Source organism: Emys orbicularis, chromosome 8 (genome assembly GCF_028017835.1).
Source record: "Emys orbicularis isolate rEmyOrb1 chromosome 8, rEmyOrb1.hap1, whole genome shotgun sequence".
Lineage (NCBI taxonomy): Eukaryota > Metazoa > Chordata > Testudines > Emydidae > Emys > Emys orbicularis.
The window spans coordinates 20,583,917-20,607,464 of NC_088690.1; the positions used below are offsets into that span (position 1 = coordinate 20,583,917).

A 23,548-nucleotide genomic window follows, 5' to 3' on the forward strand; every position below is an offset into this window, starting at 1 on the left:
AGGAAAGGTTTTAATTCCTGCCTTCTTGGTCTTTTTCTTTCGTATGGCTTGGCTAGGTAGCATCAAGTACAAATTTATATCCAAGTTGGATAGCCAACACAGTGCCGCAGCAATGAGCTGGTGAATGTCCTTTAGGCCCCCGGCAAAAGAACGAAGGGGACACTCACATATGATGTGCTCCATCGTTTGTGCCTGGTGACCACAGTCGCATACAGGTATTTGCCTCATTTTCCATTTAAAGAGGGTTTGGCCACATCTCCCAGGACTGGGCCTGATGCGATTCAATCTGCACCAGTCTTTCTGACATAAATCAAAACCCGGTGGTTTCTCAGCAGGGTCAGTGATGAGCGGTTTGTTTTGAGCGGTTGAAATGCTCCATATGATTCTCCATTGAGGCTCAGCATCGAAGTTGGGTGTAAGGGTCTTGCTACTGTTCCATAGAGGGTAGTAGGATTTTAATCTCATTTTGGGGATTTCTGCAGGTCATCGTGCAGCAGGATCCTCGCATTTGCATCGACGTGGTTAAGAAAGCGAGATGTCTGAGCAGCTCTTCTAATCTGCGGAGGCTGGATGTGCGATAGGACTGGGAGCCAGTCAACTGGAGACAATTTGAGCATCCCTAACACTATGCGCATAGCATTAGTAAGGTTAGTGTGACTGCTATGAGATCACACTGGCACAAAATATTCAGCTGCAGAATATACCAAGGCAATTGTTGTGGTTTGTAAGGTCCGTCGACTGGAGCCCCGTGATGTTCCAGCCAATTTTCTGATAAGCGCGACATGAGACTTGACCTTATCGTGGGTGTTCGAGGTGTTGTTGAAAGGTCAAACTCCAGTCCAGTGTAATGCCAAAACACTTTGGATTAGCCTCATGGCTGACGCTCTCACCACAGAATGGCACATTAAGTTGGTATTAGCCATTTTATTGTTCAGATGGAAAGCAGTCACCCGGGGGGGGGGGGGGGGGAGGTGCGTTAGGCCTAAGTTTCCAGCATTGGAAATAATCAGCCATCGTGCTCAAATCTCAGGTTAGGATGCAACTGATGGTATGGAGGCTTGTATGCTGAACAGCTAGGGCAATATCATCCGCATACATGAATTTCCTTGACTCCGTCGCTGGTATAGCTGCGGTGTATAGATTAAAAAGTATCCAGGCCAGAACAGAGCCCGAGTTAAGAGTTCTTTGTCTACTGATCTAGCCATTAAGGTAGCAGATCATTTGCCGGCAGTGAATGACGTGAGAGATCTTGAGGAGGAGGCCCCTTCTCCAGACAGTGTTGTATGCCGAGGACAGATCAACAAGGACGATCCCGGTCTTCAACTTACGTTGGAATCCTTCCTCAATGCTGCTAGACAACTCCCTGACACCACATTCTACAGGCCATTACCCTCTGACCCCACTGAGGATTGCCAAAAGAAACTACATCATCTGCTCAAGAAACTCCCTAAAGGAGCACAGGAACAAATCTACACTGACACACCCCTAGAGCCCCGACCAGGGTATTCTACCTGCTACCCCAAAAATCCATGAACCTGGGAATCCTGGATGCCCCATCATCTCAGGCATTGGCACCCTGACAGCAGGATTATCTGGTTATGTAGACTCTCTCCTCAGGCCCTACGCTACCAGCACTCCCAGCTATCTTCGAGACACCACTGACTTCCTGAGTAAACTACAATCCTTTGGTGATCTTCCAGAAAACACCATCCTAGCCACTATGGATGTAGAAGCCCTCTACACCAACATTCCACACAAAGATGGAATAGCATCCCTGATACCATCACGGCAAACCTGGTGGCATGACTTTGTCCTCACCCACAACTATTTCAGATTTGGGGACAATTTTATACATTCAAGTCAGCAGGACTGTTATGGGTACCCGCATGGCCCCTCGGTATGCCAACATTTTTATGGCTGACTTAGAACAATGCTGCCTCAGCTCTCGTTCCCTTATGCCCCTACTTTACTTATGCTACATTGATGACATCTTCATCATCTGGACCCATGGGAAGGAGGCCCTTGAGGAATTCCACCAAGATTTCAACAATTTCCACCCTACCATCAACCTCAGCTTAGACCAGTCCACACAAGAGGTCCACTTCCTAGACACTACAGTGCTAATAAGCAATGGTCACAACCACCACCCTATACCAGAAACCTACTGACCACTATACTTGCCTACATGCCTCCAGTTTTCATCCAGATCACATCACACGATCCATTGTCTACAGCCAAGCTCTAAGATACAACCGCATTTGCTCCGATCCCTCAGACAGAGACAAACACCTACAAGATCTCTATCAAGCATTCTTAAAACTGCATTACCCACTTGGTGAAGTGAAGAAACAGATTGACAGAGCCAGAAGGGTACCGAGAAGTCACCTATTACAAGACCGGACCAACAAAGAAAGTAACAGAACTAGCCGTCACCTACAGCCCCCAACTAAAACCTCTCCAGCGCATCATCAAGGATCTACAACCTATCCTGAAGGATGATCCCTCACTCTCACTGACCTTGGGAGACAGGCCAGTCCTCACCTACAGACAGCCCCCCAACCTCAAGCAAATACTCACCAGCAACTACACACCACACAAACAAACAAACAAAAAACACACAACCACCAACCCAGGAACCAAACCTTGCTACACACCCTGGTGCCAACTCTGTCCACATATCTATTCAAGGGACACCATCATAGGACCTAACCATATCAGCCACGCCATCCAGGGCTCATTCCCACCTGCACATCTACCAATGTGATATATGCCATCATGTGCCAGCAATGCCCCTCTGCCATGTACAATGGCCAAACTGGACAGTCTCTACACAAAAGAATAAATGGACACAAATCTGACATCACGAATCATAACACTCAAAAACCAGTAGAACACTTCAATCTCTCTGGTCACTCAATAACAGACCTAAAAGTGGCAATTCTTCAATTAAAAAAAACTTCAAAAACAGACTCCAATTTGAAGCTGCAGAACTGGAATTAATTTGCCAACTGGATACCATCAGATTAGGCCTGAATAAAGACTGGGAGTGGTTGGGTGTTTACAAAACCTAAAACTTAAAAATTTCCCCAATACTAATCTCTCCCTACTGTTACTCACACCTTCTTGTCAACTGTCTGTAATGGGCTACTCTCTTACCACTTCAAAAGTTATTTTTCCTCCCTTGGTAGCCTGCTGTTAATTGATTTCTCGTTAGACTGACCTCACACTTGGTAAAGCAATCCCCATCCTTTTATGTATGTATAGTTGCTCCTGTATTTTTCACTTCATGCATCTGATGAAGTGGGTTCTAGCCCACGAAAGCTTATGCCCAAATAAATTTGTTAGTCTCTAAGGTGCCACAAGGACTCCTTGTTTTTTTGCTTGGTCACAGCAATTCCTCTTCAGGCAAAATCCTGCCTGCTCCGCTGGGAGTATGTCTTCGATAATGTCAGACAGATGGTGGAGCAGCACCCGTTCCATGAGCTTGCTGATGGTTGAGAGAAGAGAGATGGGGCGGTAGCTGGCTGCATCCTCTGGGGTTTCCCAGGCTTCAATAGGGCAACCACTGTGGCCCGTTGCCAGCTTGTTGGCACTTCTCCAGTTCTATGTACAGCAGTAAAAAGCACCGCCAGCCATTCCCGTCCCCATCTCACCAGGTTCTTGAGAAACTCTGGAGGAATGCCATCAACCCCTGCAGCTTTCTGGCTTTTGGTTTCCAACTGTGCAACATCGATCTCAACAAAATATGGGGAGGAGAATGGGGATTCCTCTGAGCATTGTTGAAGGTTTCTGAGGAATTCCCACTGGACCTCCTGGCATGTAACCTTGTCTGTCAGCGTCTAGCTGTTAGAAAGAAAGAAAGAAGATGAGAGGCGACAGCATTTGTGGTCACCTTTGCCGGGCATCGCGTTACTGGCTGGGATCCTCCAAGTTGCCGCAAAAGAGCCCATGCCTTATGACTCCAATGGGTGAAATCAAGGCTTTCAACAGTCTCTTTCCACCTTTCCAGGCACACCGAATTCAAGGACTCAAGCAGCACAGTGGCTTTATCTGGGTTGCTGCTCCTTTCCTATTCCCTCAGGAGGGACTCAGATTCTTTTGTCCAGCAGGGGGTGAAAGCCTTGCAGTTACTGTGCGGGATGTACTACTTAGCGGTCAGTTTTAGGATGTTTGAAAAATGGACGAAGTTTCTAGGTATTGGTTCGCGCTGTGGGATTTGATGTTCTTTTTCTGAAGTGTAGGCAGGTCAATCAACCTTGCGGAAATTCCCATGCATCTTTGGCACAGACTGCAGAAGAGGCACTTCCAGGCCAATCTGGAGGAGGATTGGGCGATGTTGGCTATGCGGGAAGTAACTCAGGATGGTTGTTGTTGTGGCCAATGGGACACCTGCACTATTACGGGTCACAAAACACAGGTCAGGGTTGTGATCCATTGTGCATCTCACAGACCAAAATGATCCGGATTGCTTCGGATCATAGAGCAGGTGGAGGTCTTCGAGGGGGGCCCATTCTGTGATCTGTTCCCCAGCTGTGTCATTTGAGTAGTATCCCCAGTCTTCATGATGGCTGTTAAAGTTGTCCATGTAGATGGCCGGATGAGGAAGGGAAGGCGTGATGGGATCAGGCCACATGATGTTAGGTGGCTTGTATATGTTTACTATAATGATGTCCCTGATTCTAACCATGTTGATCTCTCTTCCACCGGTTGATGATTCTTCCAAAACTTCCATATCCTCTAATCCATTTTGCACGTACACTGCTATCCCATGTATTAGATGGTTGAGAGCAGCGATTTTGGTATAGCCATAGGTTATGTCTGGCACCTTTATCTTCTTTCACATGTGTTTCTTGGAGGGCCACAAGGTCAATGTGATGGTCTTCGAGGGTCCTCGAGAGGTAATCGGCTTTTTCCCTGGACATCCCTTCTACATTAAGTTGGTATATTCAGAGGACTGGCCCAACTGTTCTTTTTTGGTCCTGAAAAGGGCGGTTTGAGATAGTATAATCATTGCTATGTTCACTGGGAGGTCGGTAATACAACATCTGGTGGCCAATTGATGACATTGGCAGTTGGTTAATTTTCACAACACAACACAAAAATAAACCCACCAACACTTAACAGAAGCACCACATGAAGGCTGTCATCTGGCTCCTCCTCTCTCCGTGAAGACTGACAACCAGGATGCCCATTAGTGCCAGTGAGAGTGGTGTTTTTGTGATGTGAACCTTAAGAGCTGGCTGGAAACTAACGCATTTCATATAATGCAATGAATATTACAGCTGTGAACTGGGTTCCAATGGTGACAGAAGTTAAGAGCCCCCATTCAGTTTCCCAATCCAACAAAGTCTTAGGAGGTAACTGTGGTGTGGAGTTATGGGGTCTATCTGAGTTTTCCTTTGTAAAACTCAGAGTGAGAACTAATGTGTTTTAAAGAAAAACTCTTCTGGTTCTGTGTGCCACAAAAGGTGGTGGCTAGATAGCTCAGTGGATTAGGAATAGGAACTAGGGTATTTTACTGATAAATCAATTCAATTTTGTGCAGATTGGTGATGACTAGAAGTTGCCCTGTGAGGCACAGATGAAATAAAATTGGTTGTCCCAGTCCACTTGTAGTAGTGGTTAAGATATTTGATATCATTTACTGAAGGCAAGTGATAAAAATGACACACACACTTACTATCAGGCGAACATCCTTTATTTTTCCAATGCCCACATTAACTGCCTGACTTTCGTTCACAGGGAGTCGAATGTTGATGAGGTAGAAGTAGTGAGCCACAGTTCCAATTTCCATGAAAGGCAGCATATCACAGTAATAGAATTGGCCTTCATGTGCTCTAGTCTGGTGGAATGGCATAGAGAGGAAAAATACAAGAGTCAGCATTGTTCACACTTAATTGGACCTTACCATGGTCCAAAACAGTCAGTTACTGCTTTAAAATGTGGAGATGCACAGTACAAAGTCCTTATCATATCCTGAGTATTCCCTTTTCAGGGAAAGCAGGACTGTGGAATAAGACAGGCAATTACATTACCATATTGCCTTTCACTTGTGAGGTGGGACAGTTGGTTAAGCAGATACCTGGAGCTGAAACATGTTACTGAGTTGTCATTTATTTTTAAAAAAAGGACTATAGTAGTTACAGTAAATGGCACTGTTGCAAAAAACAAAACAGGGATAACTAAGGCAAATGAACTTTTTCGTCTCGTCTCACCTTGTTTGTGCTCCAATCACATCGGAATATTTTGCATAATGCATAGACCTTGCACAGCTATATCATCTCCTAAGGATCTCCAAGCATATTACAAACATTAGTGGATTAACTCTCCCAACTCCACAGTGATGACAGGCATTATTTCCTTTTCCCTCCCTGCTCCTTTTAACAACAACAGGAGAAACTGAGCAACAAGTGGTTTCCCTAAGGTCATGCCAGAAGACTGTTAGAGTAGGGTCAGGAGATCTAGGTTCTGTCTCACTGTCTTACCCACAAGACAATCTTTCTACTCCAAAGTTGTACTCACTCCTAGGTCTAGTCTGCTTTCCTCTAGTTAAGGCTTTGATCACAGGGCAATGTCCAGATAGGGCAATCAAACACTCATTCAGGACACATGGATGCAGCAGCTAAATCCTGTGAAGCATGAGAATACTGAAGAAGTAGTGGACCCCTGACTAAATTTTGTCCCATAACTTACTTTTGAAGAGGCAAAGGAGCATTTTAGCTTTCAGGTCTGTACTGCATGTGCCATTTCTGTCCATTCAGCAACCATGTCATCACGATAAGCCAATAACACGTCAAATATAATCTCTGCATTGTCTTCTGCAAGGGTAACAACCAACCAAAATCATTACAACGCAAACTGTAAGCAATGTCGGCTCAGGGAAGGAGGAGAGATATTGTGATAAAATTCAAGGATGTCTCTCTCGGGTGGGGATTTAGGGAGGGATTTTCAAAGGCACTCAGCAGTGGCCTAACTCTGCCCCACTGAAATCAATGGGAATAAAGATTGGCCAACACGGATTGCTCTGGAAAATCTACCCTTAGCCCATCCTGGAGGGTTAGATGTTTACGGCCTTACTTGAGAACAGGTCAAAGAGCCAACTGCTCAATCATTATGGTACCCTTCTCTAGGCATAATAGAGCTCACTCACTTGTAGCATTACCATCTAATTCAATTCTCCAAAGCTGGGATTTTCAAAGGGCCCCATGTGCGATCCACTTGGAGTTGGTTTATGCCCCTATAATGAAAGGAGGGGTGCTCTGTAACAATTATTGATCGGTTTCCAAAATGTGATTTATGTGCTGTGGGAGTTGAAGAGAAGGAAGCAGACAGTTTCTGCACCCTCACCCACAGATAGATACTGTCACAAGACCAGTGATTGCAAGCCTCAGGGACTGAATGAATTTAACTACCCAAACAATAGAGCAGCCATCATGGGGCCACTGTGGCTGGACCCTAGATGGACAGGTTGGACAACTGGGCAGAAGGAAGACTTAATTATTTTCACCCTATAACGAAGGCCTGATCTTCATGGGGGAACTGACTGGCAGACATAGCAGTATAAATATAGCGCTATAGCTGTGCCAGTATAGCTCCCCATACGGACACTCTATTCTAGAATGAAAGTAACTTTATTCCAATGTAATTTCCCCACTTACGCAAGTCCAAAGACACCACTGAGCAATATGGTAATTGGGCCAAGATACACACAGGGATGGTGGGGGCTTTCAGAAAACCCAGTTTTCCCTGGGACTAGTGAGAGACTCGGACAGAATGGGACCAGGCTGTGTCTCCGGAGCTTGTTGGCTTTCTAAGAGCATGTGCGTTGGTTCATGACTTCTCCTCAGTGGGTGAGGTTGTGTGTCTCACCCAAGGAGGTCAGACCAGATGATCATGGTCCCTTCTGGCCTGAAAATCTACGCAAAGCAAGTCCTGTGGGAAATCTGCTAACCAGCTCCAAAGTTACACAGAAAAGCTGCAGTGGCAGCTTGAAGTTGGTCAGAGAAGTGAGGTGAGTTACCCGTAGTCAAACAGGAGGTCTGTAGCAAAGCCAGGAATTGAACTCACTCATCCTAAATCCTAGTGCAGGGCCTAAATCACAAGCCCAGCCTTCTTCTATTAAGAAAGTCAGTTCACACTGGAATTAGAGTCATTATTTCCATCCCTGCAGAACCAAACTGCACACTACATGCTACTTGCCTCTGAACAATAGCGCTTCACACTCAGAGAGCTCTTCAAATGAAGAGTGCAAGTCATATTAGAAGCACAAAGACAACAAGGAGTCCGGTGGCACCTGAAAGACTAACATTTATTTGGGCATAAGCTTTCGTGGGTAAAAAAACCTCACTTCTTCAGATGCATGGAGTGAAAATTACAGATGCAGGCATTATATACTGAGACATGAAGAGAAGGGAGTTACCTCACAAGTGGAGAACCAGTGTTGACAGGGCCAATTCGGTCAGGGTAGATGTAGTCCACTCCCAATAACAGATGAGGAGGTGTCAATTCCAGGAGAGGCAAAGCTGTTTTTGTAATGAGCCAGCCACTCCCAGTCCCTATTCAAGCCCAAATTAATGGTGTTAAATTTGCAAATGAATTTTAGTTCTGCTGTTTCTTTTTGAAGTCTGTTTCTGAAGTTTTTTTGTTCAAGAATAGTTACTTTTAAATCTGTTATAGAATGTCCTGGGAGATTGAAGTGTTCACCTACTGGCACAGATTCATGTGGTCTCAGTCTCCTGGTGAGCTGGATATTACATTCATTTTACCAATGTATCCATTTGTACCCATTTTGACATATTAGAATAAATCGCTAGACAAGATCATCCCTTTTTGGTCCCTTACATGTAAAATGGAAGAGCAGTTGCTGCCACACTGACTGTGCAATTTTGAGGCGAATTGTCTGGAGTTGCCCCTTGCTAGCATGGCACGATCAAGAGAAGAGGGCATGTCAGTGTTACCCTGATCGCCCAGCTTTGAACACTCACACTTTCTGATATACTTGCACTGGAGGCTAAGATGCCCATTGAAACATTTTACATTCATAGAGCACCATCAGCCTGAAGGAACCCAAAACACTACACAGAGCACCCCTGAACCAATGCTACTGATTGAGGGGAGAGCATGAGACAGCTGAGCTGACACACACACACACACACACACACACACCCCACTACAGAACACAGAGGAGTTTAGACTGTAAACTCCTCAGGGCAGAGTCCATTTCATGCCATATGTTTGTATAGGGACTAGCAAAATGAGACTTCTAGGTGCTCCTGTAATACAATTAATACTAACCAAGCACATCAAGCAGTAATAGCTCCCCCAGGCTGTCTACTTTTCTCCTCTACAATCATTCCGAAATTCTGAACTGTGCTAGGCGCGCTTCTGTTCAGGAGTGTTCAAGCTTTATTGTCACTTGAAGCAGGAAAAAAAATTGCTTAATTTAAAAAAAAAAAAAAATCCAGTTAAAAATGCCACAGGGAGATATTTTGATCAAGCAGCATGGGGGCAATTAGTAAGTGACTTACTGATGGCATTATCCCTCTTGAACACTATGTCCGGCACATGATGGTGACAATCATGAACTGGAGCCAGGGGTTCATCTCCCTGTTGGGGAGGGGGAAGTGAACGGCAAACACAATATTACCGATGTCTATTGGTCTGCTCATTTCCTCAAGATCTCGGATCTTCTCACACTGGCTGGGTCCCCAGGGCATTAGCCATTTGGTTTGGTGGTGGGGTTTTTGTACATCTATGCATTTTATTGACCTATAAAGCACAGCTGTAGTGGCACTCGGAGCTGAAAATGAAACACAAATCACATTCATAAAATCTGCAAATCCATGGTACAATGACTAACTGCTTTTTGTGCAGGTATTCACCACCGACCCTTTCTCAGGTATGCACATAGGACCAGCTCTATGCCAGTAAATCCCTTCCAGCAGGTTTCAAAAAGAGGATGTTCCCTAGAAACCCTTCTGCTTATGCAGGAGCAAGTATAAGTGAAAAGCAACATCTACTTGTGCCAGAGGGACATTCTCTAAGCTCCCCTCTGAAGATATTGCTCCAAAGCATGAGGTCCTCAGCTGGGATCCTGGCTGCAGTAACCTGCAGAACAAGCCTGTTCAGCCTCTGGATGGAGACTCTGATAACTGGACAGGTACATTCCAGTTATCATATAATTACACATACTGGTAGTACCAGTGGCACCCAATTCTACATCCTTCTGTTTCTTGCTCTGGTAAAGAGAGGCCTGGTCTACACTAGGGTTCTTTGCCAAAAGTTTCCCACCATTGCTACCAGTGGTTCAGCTTTAGCAATGGAAGATAGCAACTATGGGAGCACAAGTGTAGGTTACATCTTCCTTCTGTCTAGCCCTGTCTGCATGACCACTCCCATCCTATCTACCATTCATGTTCACAAGAGTGGAAATTCTTGGCAAAAATTCTAAGATGAAAAAGGCCTTATTGGGCCTGATTTTGACTTCACATCAGGAGACATTCCCATGAAGTCAAGGAAATTAAAACAGGTAAACTAGATCAGAATCCGGTCCAGGTACATTTATGATGAGACATCTAGAATATGCATTCTTTGTGGCTTCCAGACACCTAGAGCAATAGACAAGGCTCACTCTAGAAAACACGACAGAGGCGGCGCTACCCCTTTGGGGGCCTTTCACAGGAGCACCCCCCCATAATAAACAAACAAAAACAAAAACAAAAAGCAAATAGGGGGCCCACTTTGAGCTGCCCAGGGCCCTAAGCATTTGCTTAGTCTGCTTATGCCTAGCGCCAGCTCTGATTACAGGGTCCCCATTCGGCAAGGTAGTTAGGCACATGGGTAATTCCATGGACATTGTGGTATCAGGGCCCAACCCCTCCTTTTTATTAAGGATATTGCAGCAGTAATGAAGCCAAAGTAGAAATGATTTTACATTCTTGGTTTTACACTTACCACAAGCTGTTTTGATAGGATTTAGCTGGCTGGTAGCTCCCGGCCAAGCTGTGCTAAAACCACCGGTCTAGTTCAGATTTCGGCTTCAATAAATACATTTAACACTGAGTCCATCCCAACTAGTAATTAAACCAGGATGAAAACAGGGTTTAACTGCTTCAGGCAATATGGTTTTACTAGCTGGAAAGCCATCACCAGGACTCTGTACAAATAGGAGGGGAAGTGCAGTCACCCTTTGTGACAGCTATGAGCTACTGACCGATTAAAGCCAGAGTAGAAATACTGGCCAGAATAAATGATAAAACTTTAAATCCTGCCTTGCAAAATCAGCGAAGCATGAGCTGGTTTCAAACTTTGTCAGAGGATTAGAAGTGGCGTTCCTCATCAGCAGAGCCTGCCATTGAACAACTTAGTCCTCCAGTTACAAGTGGAGATCATGCATTTGTTGTTGCTTTTGTCCTCTAAGCATCTACCCACGCAGCGATTCCCCCCCACCCCGCAAAAAAAAAATACTATATATAAGGGCATCAGCAACCTGCAATTGGCAGGGTAGATAGGAGTGAGGGCTGAATGTATAATGTCTATGTCACTTCGGCTAGATCCTCTCCTTTTATACCATTACCTCTCCTTTCTTAGAGCTAAAAAGGGACTACTGCATTCCTAGCACCATATTGTTCCCAATAAAGGAGGTTGCACAAGCTGCACATAACAGACATGAAACTAAGGAAGCTCTGAAATCCTGTTGAGCAACATCCTAGTTGCAAAAGTTTCCAGTAACTGTTGCAAACCTGGCAGTGAGTAAAAAGATTTCACCTGAAATCCACCATCTGTGGAAACCAAACATCACACTGCTATTTCCCTGCTTAGCAGCTTCCCTGACTTGAGAAAGGAGCTCTTCAAAAAGCCCTGAGGGAAAAAACATCACAAAACACAGAGAACCCCAAGTGTCACTCTACCAAAATGCCTCCTCAATCTCTTCCATTCTCCTCTCACTGTGCCAAGAGCCCACCTCAGGAAGCAGACACCCCCCCCCCCCCCAACCTCTACTGTAACTTGTACTGAGCTTTCTCTTGGCAGAGTTCCTGAAATGAAATCTGCGAGAGACTTTAAAGAGGGGAAAAAACCCACCATCACAGCACAATTACAGATAAACAAGATTCTTCTGCCGGAGCAGTTCCCAGCAGTTGTTTTTGTTATTATTTGTTCAACTGAAGATTAAGTTACTTTCTGTAACTGCTCTGAGAGAAGTTAAAGATTTTTAGTTTCAAAGTTCTTATTCAATTTTCCCTTCCTCTCCAAGCAGATACTGAAACTAGGCAGTACCATCTTTTTCCTCTCTGCCCTTTCTTTCCTGGTAGCCACTGGAGTCCACAAAGAGGTCTGGGGAAGATGCATGTTCATAGAAGCAATTCAGCAACACAACTAAACAGGACAGAGGGAAGGAGAAAGTTTGCACCTTTAACACTTACCCACAGGGCCGGCTCCAGGCACCAGCCCAGCAAGCAGGTGCTTGGGGCAGCCAAGGGGAAGGGGCGGCACGTCGGGCTGTTCGGCAGCAATTCGGAGGCGGGTCCCTCTTGGAGGGAAGCACCTGCCACCGAATTACCACCGAAGAAGAAAGCGGTACGGTGGAGCTGCCGCCGATCGCAATTGCGATCGTGGCTCCCCCCCCCCCCCCGCCGCTTGGGGGCGGCAAAAACCCTGGAGCCGGTCCTGCTTACCCATCAGACCTCCCACTAGAAAAGTGATGACTTGGAAAATCAGCAAGATCCCTCCAATAATGCACAGCTTTTTAGGGCTCATGTTTTCTATAACTGCCCCAGCCATACTTGGCCTCCTTCGCCAGCAAAACTGAGGGCTTGAAAAGTGCTGTGGGGATGGGAAGGAGATCGGCTCAACACTGGCTGCTGAGACAAGACTGGATCTGTCTCCCCTCTTCTGAGAGCTGTGATTTAGATTGGTGCTTGGCGGCTTTAAAAGGTGCAGGAACACAAAAGGGAATCACATGACACTATCTTGCCCCTCCTCCCCTTCCAATTCATGCAGCAGCTATTTATGGCAGTCTCATAGAGCCTCTTCAGCTGTGGGGAGAGCCAGAACTGCCCATTCAGCAGGTGCTTTTTAGTTCTTCAGTCACAGAACCATAGGCTAGCTCTACACTACAAACTCCTGCTAGCATAGAGAGGTTGGGCAGGGGTGGCATCCCTGGCCAACATAGCTGTGCGGGCAAAAGCCCCAGGGTAGATGCAGTTGGGCTGGTAAACACTATATCCACACTAGGAGTGCTTTGCAAGCTCAGTATATTAGGATAGCGGTACAGGCAATGTGCTCTTAGTGCACATCTGGCGATAGAAGTTGGAGATGGAAGGGCTAGTCAGATTCACAGGCTGGGGTTAGTGTAGGATTGTCCCCTACAATATATGCTTCAGGCAATTTGAAAGTGAAATTGGATCTGGAAGAACATGCAAGCAAACCTACAGGCAACAGTAAGAACACAAGGCCAAGGGACCCAGAAGGGGCATTTAGATTTCTGTGCTGTATTTAGCCTATCAAGGCTCACATCTGTTATAGGAGTACTCTGTATGCATATTAGAGCTGTGGGATTTCAGAAACTGGTCCAGTTGCATACCAGAAGAATCCATGAGCTTTCCAAAGGTTTTGTGAAAAGGATGAGAGCATGAGCCAGGACCCAGAATAGCCAGTAGCCTGGTGGTCAGGGCACTCTCCTGGGGTGGTGGAAATCCAGGCTCAGATCCCTACTCTTCCTAATTTAGAGCAGAGACTTGAACTTGGTTCTCCCATATCCCAAGTGGGGTACAGAGTCAGTCTCTCTCTCTCTGAATGCTTAATTATTTATACCAAGTGGAACAGCTCCAGCAGGAGAAGCAGAGAGACCCAACCCAGAACAGCTGGTAGCCTGGAGGGCAGGACATTCACCTTCACTGTGGGAGAATGGCAGAGTAGGGACACACACTTGGCTCGCCCACATCAGAGGCGAGTTCTCTCACCCCCAGCTTACTGGCTATTCTGGGGTCTCACTCTCTGGATTTGATCAGAAATTCCTGGGCCTGAGAAACCTTCCTGATGACAGTTTAATCCAAATGGATACGCCAAAAGTGTCCGTTTCGACAAAACATTTCCAACGAAGAACCCTTTTAATGAAAAGTTCCTGAATACATACGGTACCAGTAGATGCACTCAAGAATATGCTGAATAATTTCTGGGTTTTGTAGGCCAAATAGAACTTCTTGTGCACTGCAAATGGCTTCCTCTAGATTTTAAAGTGATGTAAAATGCAATCAGTTTCATGCCCCATACCTATCCTCTGCCAATTTTTGTGGTTTTACAGTCACCTTTTCCTATTCAAAAAAGGGTTTCTCTGTCCTGCTGCTGTGTGTAAGAACCACACAAGCAGGAGAAATAGACTATAGTGGGGGGGGGGGGGGGGGGAAGAAAGAGGAGAGGAGGGGAGAGGGAGGAAGTCAACAAAAAAACAAACAAAACAAACCACACCACACAGTATTCTTAGATGTTCCATATCAGACTAAGTAAAACAATTGTCCAGACATGACTAATTAAATTGAGACTCTTTAACCATCCCGGCTTTTCTGGACTACTTCACCTCTGCAGCGTCAATAAAAAGTCTGAATGTTTGTGCCCTAATCTTCAGAGAATAGAAGCAAATGCAAACTGCATCAGTTTCTAATGCAACCTAGCCAGCAGTTTACAACAGCTTCACAAACAGCCATAAGAGGAACAGGAGTACTTGTGGCACCTTAGAGACTAACAAATTTATTAGAGCATAAGCTTTCGTGGGCTACAGCCCACTTCTTCGGATGCATATAGAATGGAACTTATATTGAGGAGATCTATCTATCTATATATATCTCCTCAATATAAGTTCCATTCTATATGCATCCGAAGAAGTGGGCTGTAGCCCACGAAAGCTTATACTCTAATAAATTTGTTAGTCTCTAAGGTGCCACAAGTACTCCTGTTCTTTTTGCGGATACAGACTAACACAGCTGCTACTCTGAAGCCATAAGAGGCATTTTAATTGGTCTTTGTTTTTAAATGTTAATTGCAGACATCGGTTAGATAAATGACATGGCCTGTGATAAACTAAGTGTAAAAACTTTGTTCCCCAGTTAGCACCGTCTCCCATTAAGCCACTCATTGTCATGCAACATGCTCTCCTTAGTCTTTTTAGCTGGATAAATGGATATTCTCAGCTCCTTTCGCATCTGTCACTCTTGTTAAATATATGCTCCCAGTTTATTTTTCATATACAAATAGTCTTTATTTTTAATGGTTTGATGCCTCATTTAGGTATTCTACTTAATCCATTATCCTGGTTTTCCATTTAATCCTCATGCATAAATAAAGTCATGGGGCCCCTTTTATTGCACTATAAATACAACAGTAACGTTTTCTCATCTAGAAAGCTTTCCCCATTGTTGGCAGTGTATAGAGCGAAGAGTGATTGTTAGGAGTGTTATGGGCACCAGCTTAATACTGTTTCATCAACTAAGTACAGAAGTTACAAAGGAGGTTTGATTACAGTGATGCTTTTTGGCAACCTCTAATTTCACATTCCATCACAGGCAGAGGTGCAGAGGGGGAGCTGGGCCTCGCCCTGCCTTTGAGCACCCAGGATTCCCACTGAAGACAAGGGAAGTCTGGGTGCATAAGAAATGCAGGGTTGGGTTCCTATATTTAATGTGGGCCAGATGTAGGGTACTCCAGATGCCTTCAACTCATTGTAGTGGTGCATTAGTGTACAGCTAGTTTTGTAAACTAAGTTACACTACGAATGTGGTGAACTGCACCTAGAATTGTGACAAAACTCAAGGTCCATGGGATCGAGACAGACAAGTAAAAATGTACAAAGCCTGCTTGGAAGCATAATGGCTACTGCTCAAGGCCTAAGTGTAAACAAGACTCCAGCTCCTTTCCAGGTGCTTCCAGAAGCACAAGTCTCGCAGCACAGTTCAAGCCTTCTGCTATCTTGCCAGTATTGAACAAACTATGGTCTTATGTCTGAAGCTATGTTAACTTTTAAAATGCTACAGTAGCACAACTCCAGTGCCACCACTGCACTGCTCTAGCGCTACAGGGTAGACCCTCACTACAGCGACGGGACTGGGTTCTCCAGTTGCTGTAGTTAATCCACCTGCCCGAGAGGTGGAAGCGAGACTGACAGAAGAAATCTTCCAGTGACCCAGCTACACCGGGGGTTAGGTTGGCTTAACTACATCTCAGGGGTGTGAATTTTTTTGCACCCTTGAGAGATGTAGCTATGCCGATGAAAGTTTCCTGCATAAACCAGTCCTAACTGACACCATGCCCTGAAGTACCCTAAGAAAGCACAGCAGTTTGTACCCTGGTGCTAGTCATTCCTATATAGTCTGTTAATTAGGATGGTGTTAAAAGTACTTTACCTTGTTCTGTTGAATAAAGCTGGCAGCATGTACTTAGGAAAGCTCTGCAGGTTTGCTAGCTTTTTTAAAGTGGTCATAGAGCAGCACGCTTGTTCATGCTCCGTGCTGTTTGATGGCATAGGAAGGGTTCAGAACAGTGTATGCGAGACTGAAATCATATAATATGAGCATGGTGCCTCTCTGTGTTTGGAAATGCTCCCCCGCAGCACAATCACTGTAACAGCCAAGTGCCTCCTACAAGGGCAACTGCCAACGGCACCTCAGGCTTCATTTTCTGCTAGCAAGGAGCAGGCTTGGGAGTGTTTGGGGAGGGTACTATTGCAAGAAAGCCTAATCAGAGAAGGGGGTTTTGGTTTTAGCTCTGAACACTTTCTGACCAAGGGAACTCACTCTTCCTGACAGTTTCCTAGTTCTCAAAAAACAATGTCATAGCATGCCAATAAAATCAATCAATCTCATCTCACCTTGTAGCTCAAGCAGCGGGTAATGGTCTCCCATAAGTTTAACTGTCAGTTCAAATTATTTCACTTAATACATTAGCTTTCCCTTCACAGAATACCCCTGGGCAGATGTACATGCCAAACTAGTTAGGAAAGTCAGTTTGAAGTACAAGAAAACAGAAGGGGGATTCCAGTTAGCTGTAGGGTCCAACGCCAAATACCTGTGATATTGAGACCAGCCCCTCTTCAGTTCCCATGGACTTCAAAAAGCATTGGATCTGGCCCGGTGTAAGCAAGACCTAAGTTACTTTGATAACGTAACTGCTTCTAATGTGAGGGATTAAAGAGAGAATGAGTTCAGCCACTGAAGTACTGCTCTTCAGCATCTCATCACATTTGAAGTATCAGAGGGGTAGCCGTGTTAGTCTGAATCTGTAAAAAGCAACAGAGGGTCCTGTGGCACCTTTAAGACTAACATTTGAAGTGACAAGTTGCTTACGTTAGCCATCTTGCCTCATAACGAGTTATGCAAAAGAATTCCAGCTTCCCAAAAAAAAAAAAAAAAAAAAACAGTTTTGCATTTTCATAACAAATGCAATGATTAGAATTTTTTTTTTTTTTTTTTTTTTTTTTTAAAAGGTCAAAAAGATCACCAAGAACTAGATCAGTGGCTTGGTGGGAAATTCAGGTCTCCAGTAAAGCGCAGTTCCGCCCCACTGGTCTATCCACTGTAGTTCAGCAGACAAACCATAAAAAGACACCCAAAAAAAGGCTACAATTTCTTCTCACTCAATGAACCAACAACAAACCCACAATATTGTATATTTTATTTAAATTAACAAAACTACATTTTTTCCAGATTGCTTAAAGCATTTTGTAAAAAGTGAACATACAACAAACAATTTAATAAGACCCAGGGGCTGTTTCTGGTACGCAAGTGGCACTTAGTTTAGCAAATATAAAAAAAAAAAAAGATATCTACACCGTAACAGATTTGTTAGTGTTGGACACACAAGATTTGGTTTTAAAGCTGCAATGACTCTTTCGTAAATCAATCTTTACAACATGCAACGTTACACTATGCTATAAAAGAAATCAGGATGAATTAATTCTAGGTATATAGATATTACATAAAAACTAAAGTTAAAGTAACATTAAGGTTGCAGAGTCAAGCTCTCAAAAGTTGTGAAATGCTAGAATTGAGGTTGGAAGGGCAACTCAACTCTGCCCCCTTGGGAATATATGTTTTATGTTACAGTCTTTAATTATATGCTTATCTATATTTTTCTCCAGAGGACCCCAGCCTCATTGTGTGAGCATATATTTATTCAATATCTTCTTTTATTCTCCTCAATGTGGATCCAGGCTTTATTTGACAAAACCCATCCAAACTGTGCCCTGGATACAAAATTAATAATTTCCTCCTAGTGCTCTCAGAGTGAGACACACACACACACACACACACACACACACACCATTTACCCATTTACAGATGGGGAACTGAGGCACAGAAATTATGGCCAAAATTGTCAAAGTGTCCATTAATTTTTGGTACCAAATTTGAGAAGCCCAGAGCCTTGTTTTTAAGAGATTTAGCATTTTCACAGCACTTAATAATCTATGCTCCAAGCGTAGCACCACTTGACTTCAGTTGGAGCACTTAGCACTTCTGCAAATTTGGTCCTAGGTACCTCAAGGTGAGCACCAGAAAATGAAACACGCACATTTAGTGATGGGGATGCTACAGCCAGTAGCATCCTTCACTACACATCCCTGATTTATCCCCACAGCTGGTCCATCCTCTGCACTGGATAAGGCAGAGGGGGCCTATGGGGAAGCAGGAAATAGTGCGAGATCATTAATTAAAAACTACATCATAATGTGTATGCAGAAGAGGGTCATATTAAGGTTACACAGGCAAGCTTAATACTGGCATTTCCTAACTTCTGAGTGCTTGACTTTGCAACCTTAGCACTACTGTAGTTTATGGTGTGTGATTTCCCAGGCTTTAAAAAAAGCCAACTGAAAAATGATTGTGCCCCCCCTCTGCCCATGGCAGCTGGGAGCTGCAGGGTGACCATAGTTCCCAGAGAGAAAACGGGAAACCCCAGCCACTCGCCTGAGGCGTCCCCCTCTCACCATGCAAGGTGGTCGCCTGTTGCTGGAACCCTAAGGAGGGCCCGCTCAGGAGTCTATTAACCTGTTGCTGGAACCATCCAGGGGGGCCCTGTCACTGGAACCCTGCCAGGGCCCCACTGGCTGTCAGCTCCAGAGTCCTGCAGCCCATGGGGCTGAAGCGGAGAATGTCACAGAGGTCTCCGAAAGTCATGGATTCTATGACTTTGTGACCTCAGTGACAAAAACATAGCCTTATGCATGAGCAGATTTGGAACCTTTAGATTCGTAGCACAAACCTCTATTACTTGAGCAACCGATAGCAGTAGACTCATCCTCTGCATGGACCAAGCTCTAGAGGGGGATGACACAAACTTTGCCAGGAGTTTCAAAAGATATTTGCTGACAGCAGGAATGAGACACTCAGGAATCCATTCCATGCACTCTAGTGGGCACAGACCCTTCCGCCCCAGTCCCCTCCAACCTATGCCTGTCTTAGTTTTCCTCTCTCCCTCACCACAGCTCTAGCGCCTTCTCCTAATCTCCCTGCCCAGCCAGTCAGTGCCTCTCCCCCACACCTCCAATCCACATGTATCCTAGTCCACTCCCTCTTCCTCCAGGTCTGGATCATCCTCTCTGCATTTGAAATCAGGCTGTTTCCTCCTCCACACTGCCTGGGCATTAGCAGGGAGAGCACAGGACTTAATACCGTGTGCAGCACTACAGCATCCCGCAGCAGCCAAAAGCAGCAATTGCAGGGAAAGTCCTGCTCAACTGTGGAGTCCCCAAAGAGTCTAAGAACTGGTCAGGAAGTTTGGCCAAGTTACGAGACACTGAAAAATATTGGTTCTCACATGCTCAGTGCAGATTTGGCAGCTAAGTTCTCCAGACATTCCATCTCCGAGTACGCTCCATGCTAGTGCTGTAGTCTTTGAGCAGGAGTTGCCCTGCAATTGCTCCTCCCAGCTACTGCAGGATGCCGTGGCACTGGGCACAGGAACAGAGGGAGACACTCTCCTGTGTCCTCAATGCTCCCTCTCCTGACACCCAGGCATCATGGATGAGAAGGAGCCATCACTGGAATGCAGAGGAATGAGAAATGGAGGAAGGAGGGGTGGGGAGGGAAGGGGTTTCAGGAGCCCAATGGGAGTGGGGCAGATAGGAGGATACGGGAAAGTTGGAGGACACAAGGGCAGAAAGGTTATAACCACTAGAGTATATTCCCCTCCAGGACTTGGAAAAGAATCCAGGAGTTCAGAGTTCCTACATTCCTCTATAAGCAAATAGCTGTGAAACCCACTAGTGAAGTGTGCATCTCTTCCCCCTTTAGTGCCTAGTCCACACACTAGGTAACAGCCTACTACTGCTGCCAGTCACTGTTAGCTTAAGTGGCAGTGGTCTGTGCTACAGGTCTAAAGGTTTGAACCCTGCCATGGGGGGCGGGGGGGGGGCACTGAAGGAGGTGTCAATATGGTTAGTTACAGAATATAATTTTGCATTTTCTGTGTGTTTATGAGGAAATTACACACAAAAAGATGACAAAACACTAAATACCTCCTCTTAAGTGATACCTCCACTGTCCATTTTGTGCATTGAATGAGGCAGAGGTCCTGTGTAAAACCCCCAGTAATTAAAGATTATCATCCTGCATACACACAAGGAGCCAAATTAAGGTTCTGCAGGCAACATTAATCCTGGCTTTTAACTCTTGAACGTTTCACTTTGCACCCTTAGTGTTCATTTAGCGTGTCTGTAAAATATAAAATACATATCCTGCCCTCCCCCAGAGATAACTACACCATATTAAAGAGAGTTTACAAAGGTTCTATTTTAGTGCCACCGCTCAGTGAACACTATAAATACTGGGCATTTGTAGAGTGAGTTACTTCTGATGTCTCCTCAAGGAGGACGTTGTCTCAATCTGTGTATTGTACTTCATTGTGTTTGTCCCAAGTGAGGTGTTCCAGGAGTTACTCCTGAGCCTCCTTGCGAGCCAGCTTGTAAACCTCGGTTGGCCCGTCCACATGGGTGATGGTGGTGGTGAGCTGAAGCTCCTCCCCACTACTTACTCCCAGATCACCTGAAATACAAAGCTATGTTTCAGTGTGATGCACAAAAGGACGACCTGGGAACTAGAGAGTGATTGCCATTAAATTTCTCCAGAGTTTGGGTCTTGGAAACAAGCTTTTCTAAAACTGAGGACTAAAAAGGGTTTCCATGATTCCTTCGATTCATTTGAAGAGAAGAATGTTGCTTTGCAGTGGTTTCAGTCCAAACAAACACTGTTACATGAGCTAATGCTGGAGAGCCACTGTGCTACTGAAAGATATTCCAAGGGAAGCCAACTGTAAACTCAGTAAACAAAACTATTTAGTTCCATTCCTCAGTCTTGTCTTTCACTTCCTTCACCACAGCTACACAATGCAGTCCCCAGACTATTTCAAGTTAGTATTGATATGCAATTAAGAGCCACACCAAAGCCCAGTTTACCATTTGATTGATCTTCACCATAATTCTTGTGTGATGGAGCATATAGGAACATAAGAGCGAAGACATAGAGGTTCCACATCCCATAGATGCCTGTGAAGAAGGCACTGTTCCCCTGTACTGTGAAGTCCCCCCATTTCCAATGGCCTTCAGTCACCTGTCCACAAGAAAGCAGAGATTCAACAGGGACAGATAGGTAAGGAGAATCCTCCTATGATGAGCAAGTACATGTTTCTAAGAGCAGATACAGAGAAATCTGAAATTAGACAGAATGAAGCACATGGACAATTCATGTCCAGACAGCAAACACATGGAAGTAAAGTCTATACTAAAAAGTCTCTTCCCCTGCCACTAATCTATAAGGATTGGCACATGCAACAAGATTCGTATTAGAAACTTTATTCATCTTTGGTTTGTTTTTTAAAAACTAACAAAATTTATCTCAGAACATTCAAGTTAGATCATTCCAGTCATACAAGATTATAGTGAGAGGAGAATTATAATCGAGCGGTACCTGGGAGACTGGCTACGTCTGGAAACTTTAGAGGGTCTATAAATAAACCTTTTATAGAAGAAAACAGCATGAATAATGCAAAGAGCTAATGGCATCCAGCACATCTCACTGCTTCTGTCTTACAGCAGAGACCTATGGCTGATAGCATTAGCTCCAGATATAAAGAAAGACAGGAGACTCTATGGAGAGTTAAGAAAACAGTCATTTAATATTAATATTTTGAAAACAATGAAATGCATGAGCTATGCACCTTAAGACTGCCTTCCATTTTAAAAGCCAAATTAACAAGTCATTTGGGGCCATAGCCTACCATTGACTTTAAAGCAGAATTCCCTATAGAAAATGAGGAGCTCTGCTTTAAAGAAAAAGACAGTGGCAGAACATAGCCTTTAAACAAACAAAAATACCAAACTTGATGAAAGTAGCCAGACAAAATGATTTGCCAGATTTGAGGTAGAACTTCAAGCCAATTGCTTCAACTGAACAGATTTTTAGATCAGAGTCATCTTACCATGCCAATCAGACTAGGGCATTGTTTTCCATAAGCAAAGGGAACGCAGCTGCTAGATTCTCTAATATAGTATGTCTGAGGGTACTTCTGTGCACGACTCAGCAGAAGTGCTTACAAGTAAAACTGGCAAGAAAATAAAATCCCTTCCTGTGAAAAATTTCACCTTTTTGAAAGTTTTCATCACAAGCAGAAATGAAACATCCAAAATTTCTCACAGGAAAGGATTTCAAGAAAAACTTCATTTTGCTTCTCCCAAAACTGAATCTTTCAGCTGCCCATCTGGGAGGCTCTCATCAATTTTGCTTTCTGCCTGCAATGAAGCTGACCCACTCCTCCCAATTCCTGCAGCCAAAGAACTGGGCCTGTCAGTCCCCCCCACCCCAGTGACCAGCTGGGGAGCGGTCTTTTCAGTTTCCCCTATAGAAAAGAAGAGATTCTCCCCCGCGCCCCCAGCAAAACTGAAATTGTCCTACAACTGACATTTTCCTTAGGAAAAGAGTATTACTCTTTAGAAAATTTGGACGAAAAAGTTTCAGAACAGCTCTACTTTCAAAGTAGAAAGGAGTTTGACTATTAACTTATAAAGGTGTATCCATTGTATTTCTGCAACTAAAGCCTACATGTCTATATACAACTGTGATTGCCACCTTATATCTGAGACCAATAAAACATCTTAACACTGGAAAGTCATTTTGGGAGGCTATAGTCCTGGGAACTGGTCAGGAGAATGAAGGGGCTTATTTTCAGAGGAATACTGTGGGGTAGACCTTCAAGAGGGTGCATGGGGTTTTATCTGTGCAACTTAAAACATAGCCCAATACACTATATTTTTATTATAATTGTATATCCACATATCTATCTATAGGCTAAATCCAAGTTCAGAGGGAAGACACACACACACACCCCCACACCTTCCTCACGCCCAAAAAACTGTTAAGAGCATTTAAGATTGCAAAAATCAAGCACTCAAAAGTTAAATGCCAGAATTAAAAAAAAAAAAAAAAAAAAACCCACACCAAACACACACCCAGACAAGTTCATGGAGGATAGGTCCATCAATGGCTATTAGACAGGATGGGCAGAGATG

The 23,548-nt window shown here is 44.5% G+C and overlaps 1 protein-coding gene and 1 pseudogene across 2 annotated transcripts in view; both read right to left on the reverse strand.

Moving 5' to 3' along the window:
* The window catches only part of LOC135882406 (protein wntless homolog), a 28,683-nt pseudogene extending 15,903 nt beyond the window's left edge, over nucleotides 1-12,780 (reverse strand).
* An 8,139-nt stretch (nucleotides 12,781-20,919) lies between these two features.
* Nucleotides 20,920-23,548, reverse strand: part of LOC135882722 (protein wntless homolog) — a 61,300-nt gene continuing 58,671 nt past the window's right edge. For both annotated transcript variants that reach the window (XM_065409726.1, XM_065409725.1), the window contains 2 exons: nucleotides 21,440-21,593; nucleotides 20,920-21,029 (listed from right to left, as the gene is read on the reverse strand). In XM_065409726.1, the coding sequence (XP_065265798.1) occupies nucleotides 20,920-21,029; nucleotides 21,440-21,593 (264 nt within the window). The remainder of the gene's footprint in view (nucleotides 21,030-21,439; nucleotides 21,594-23,548) is intronic.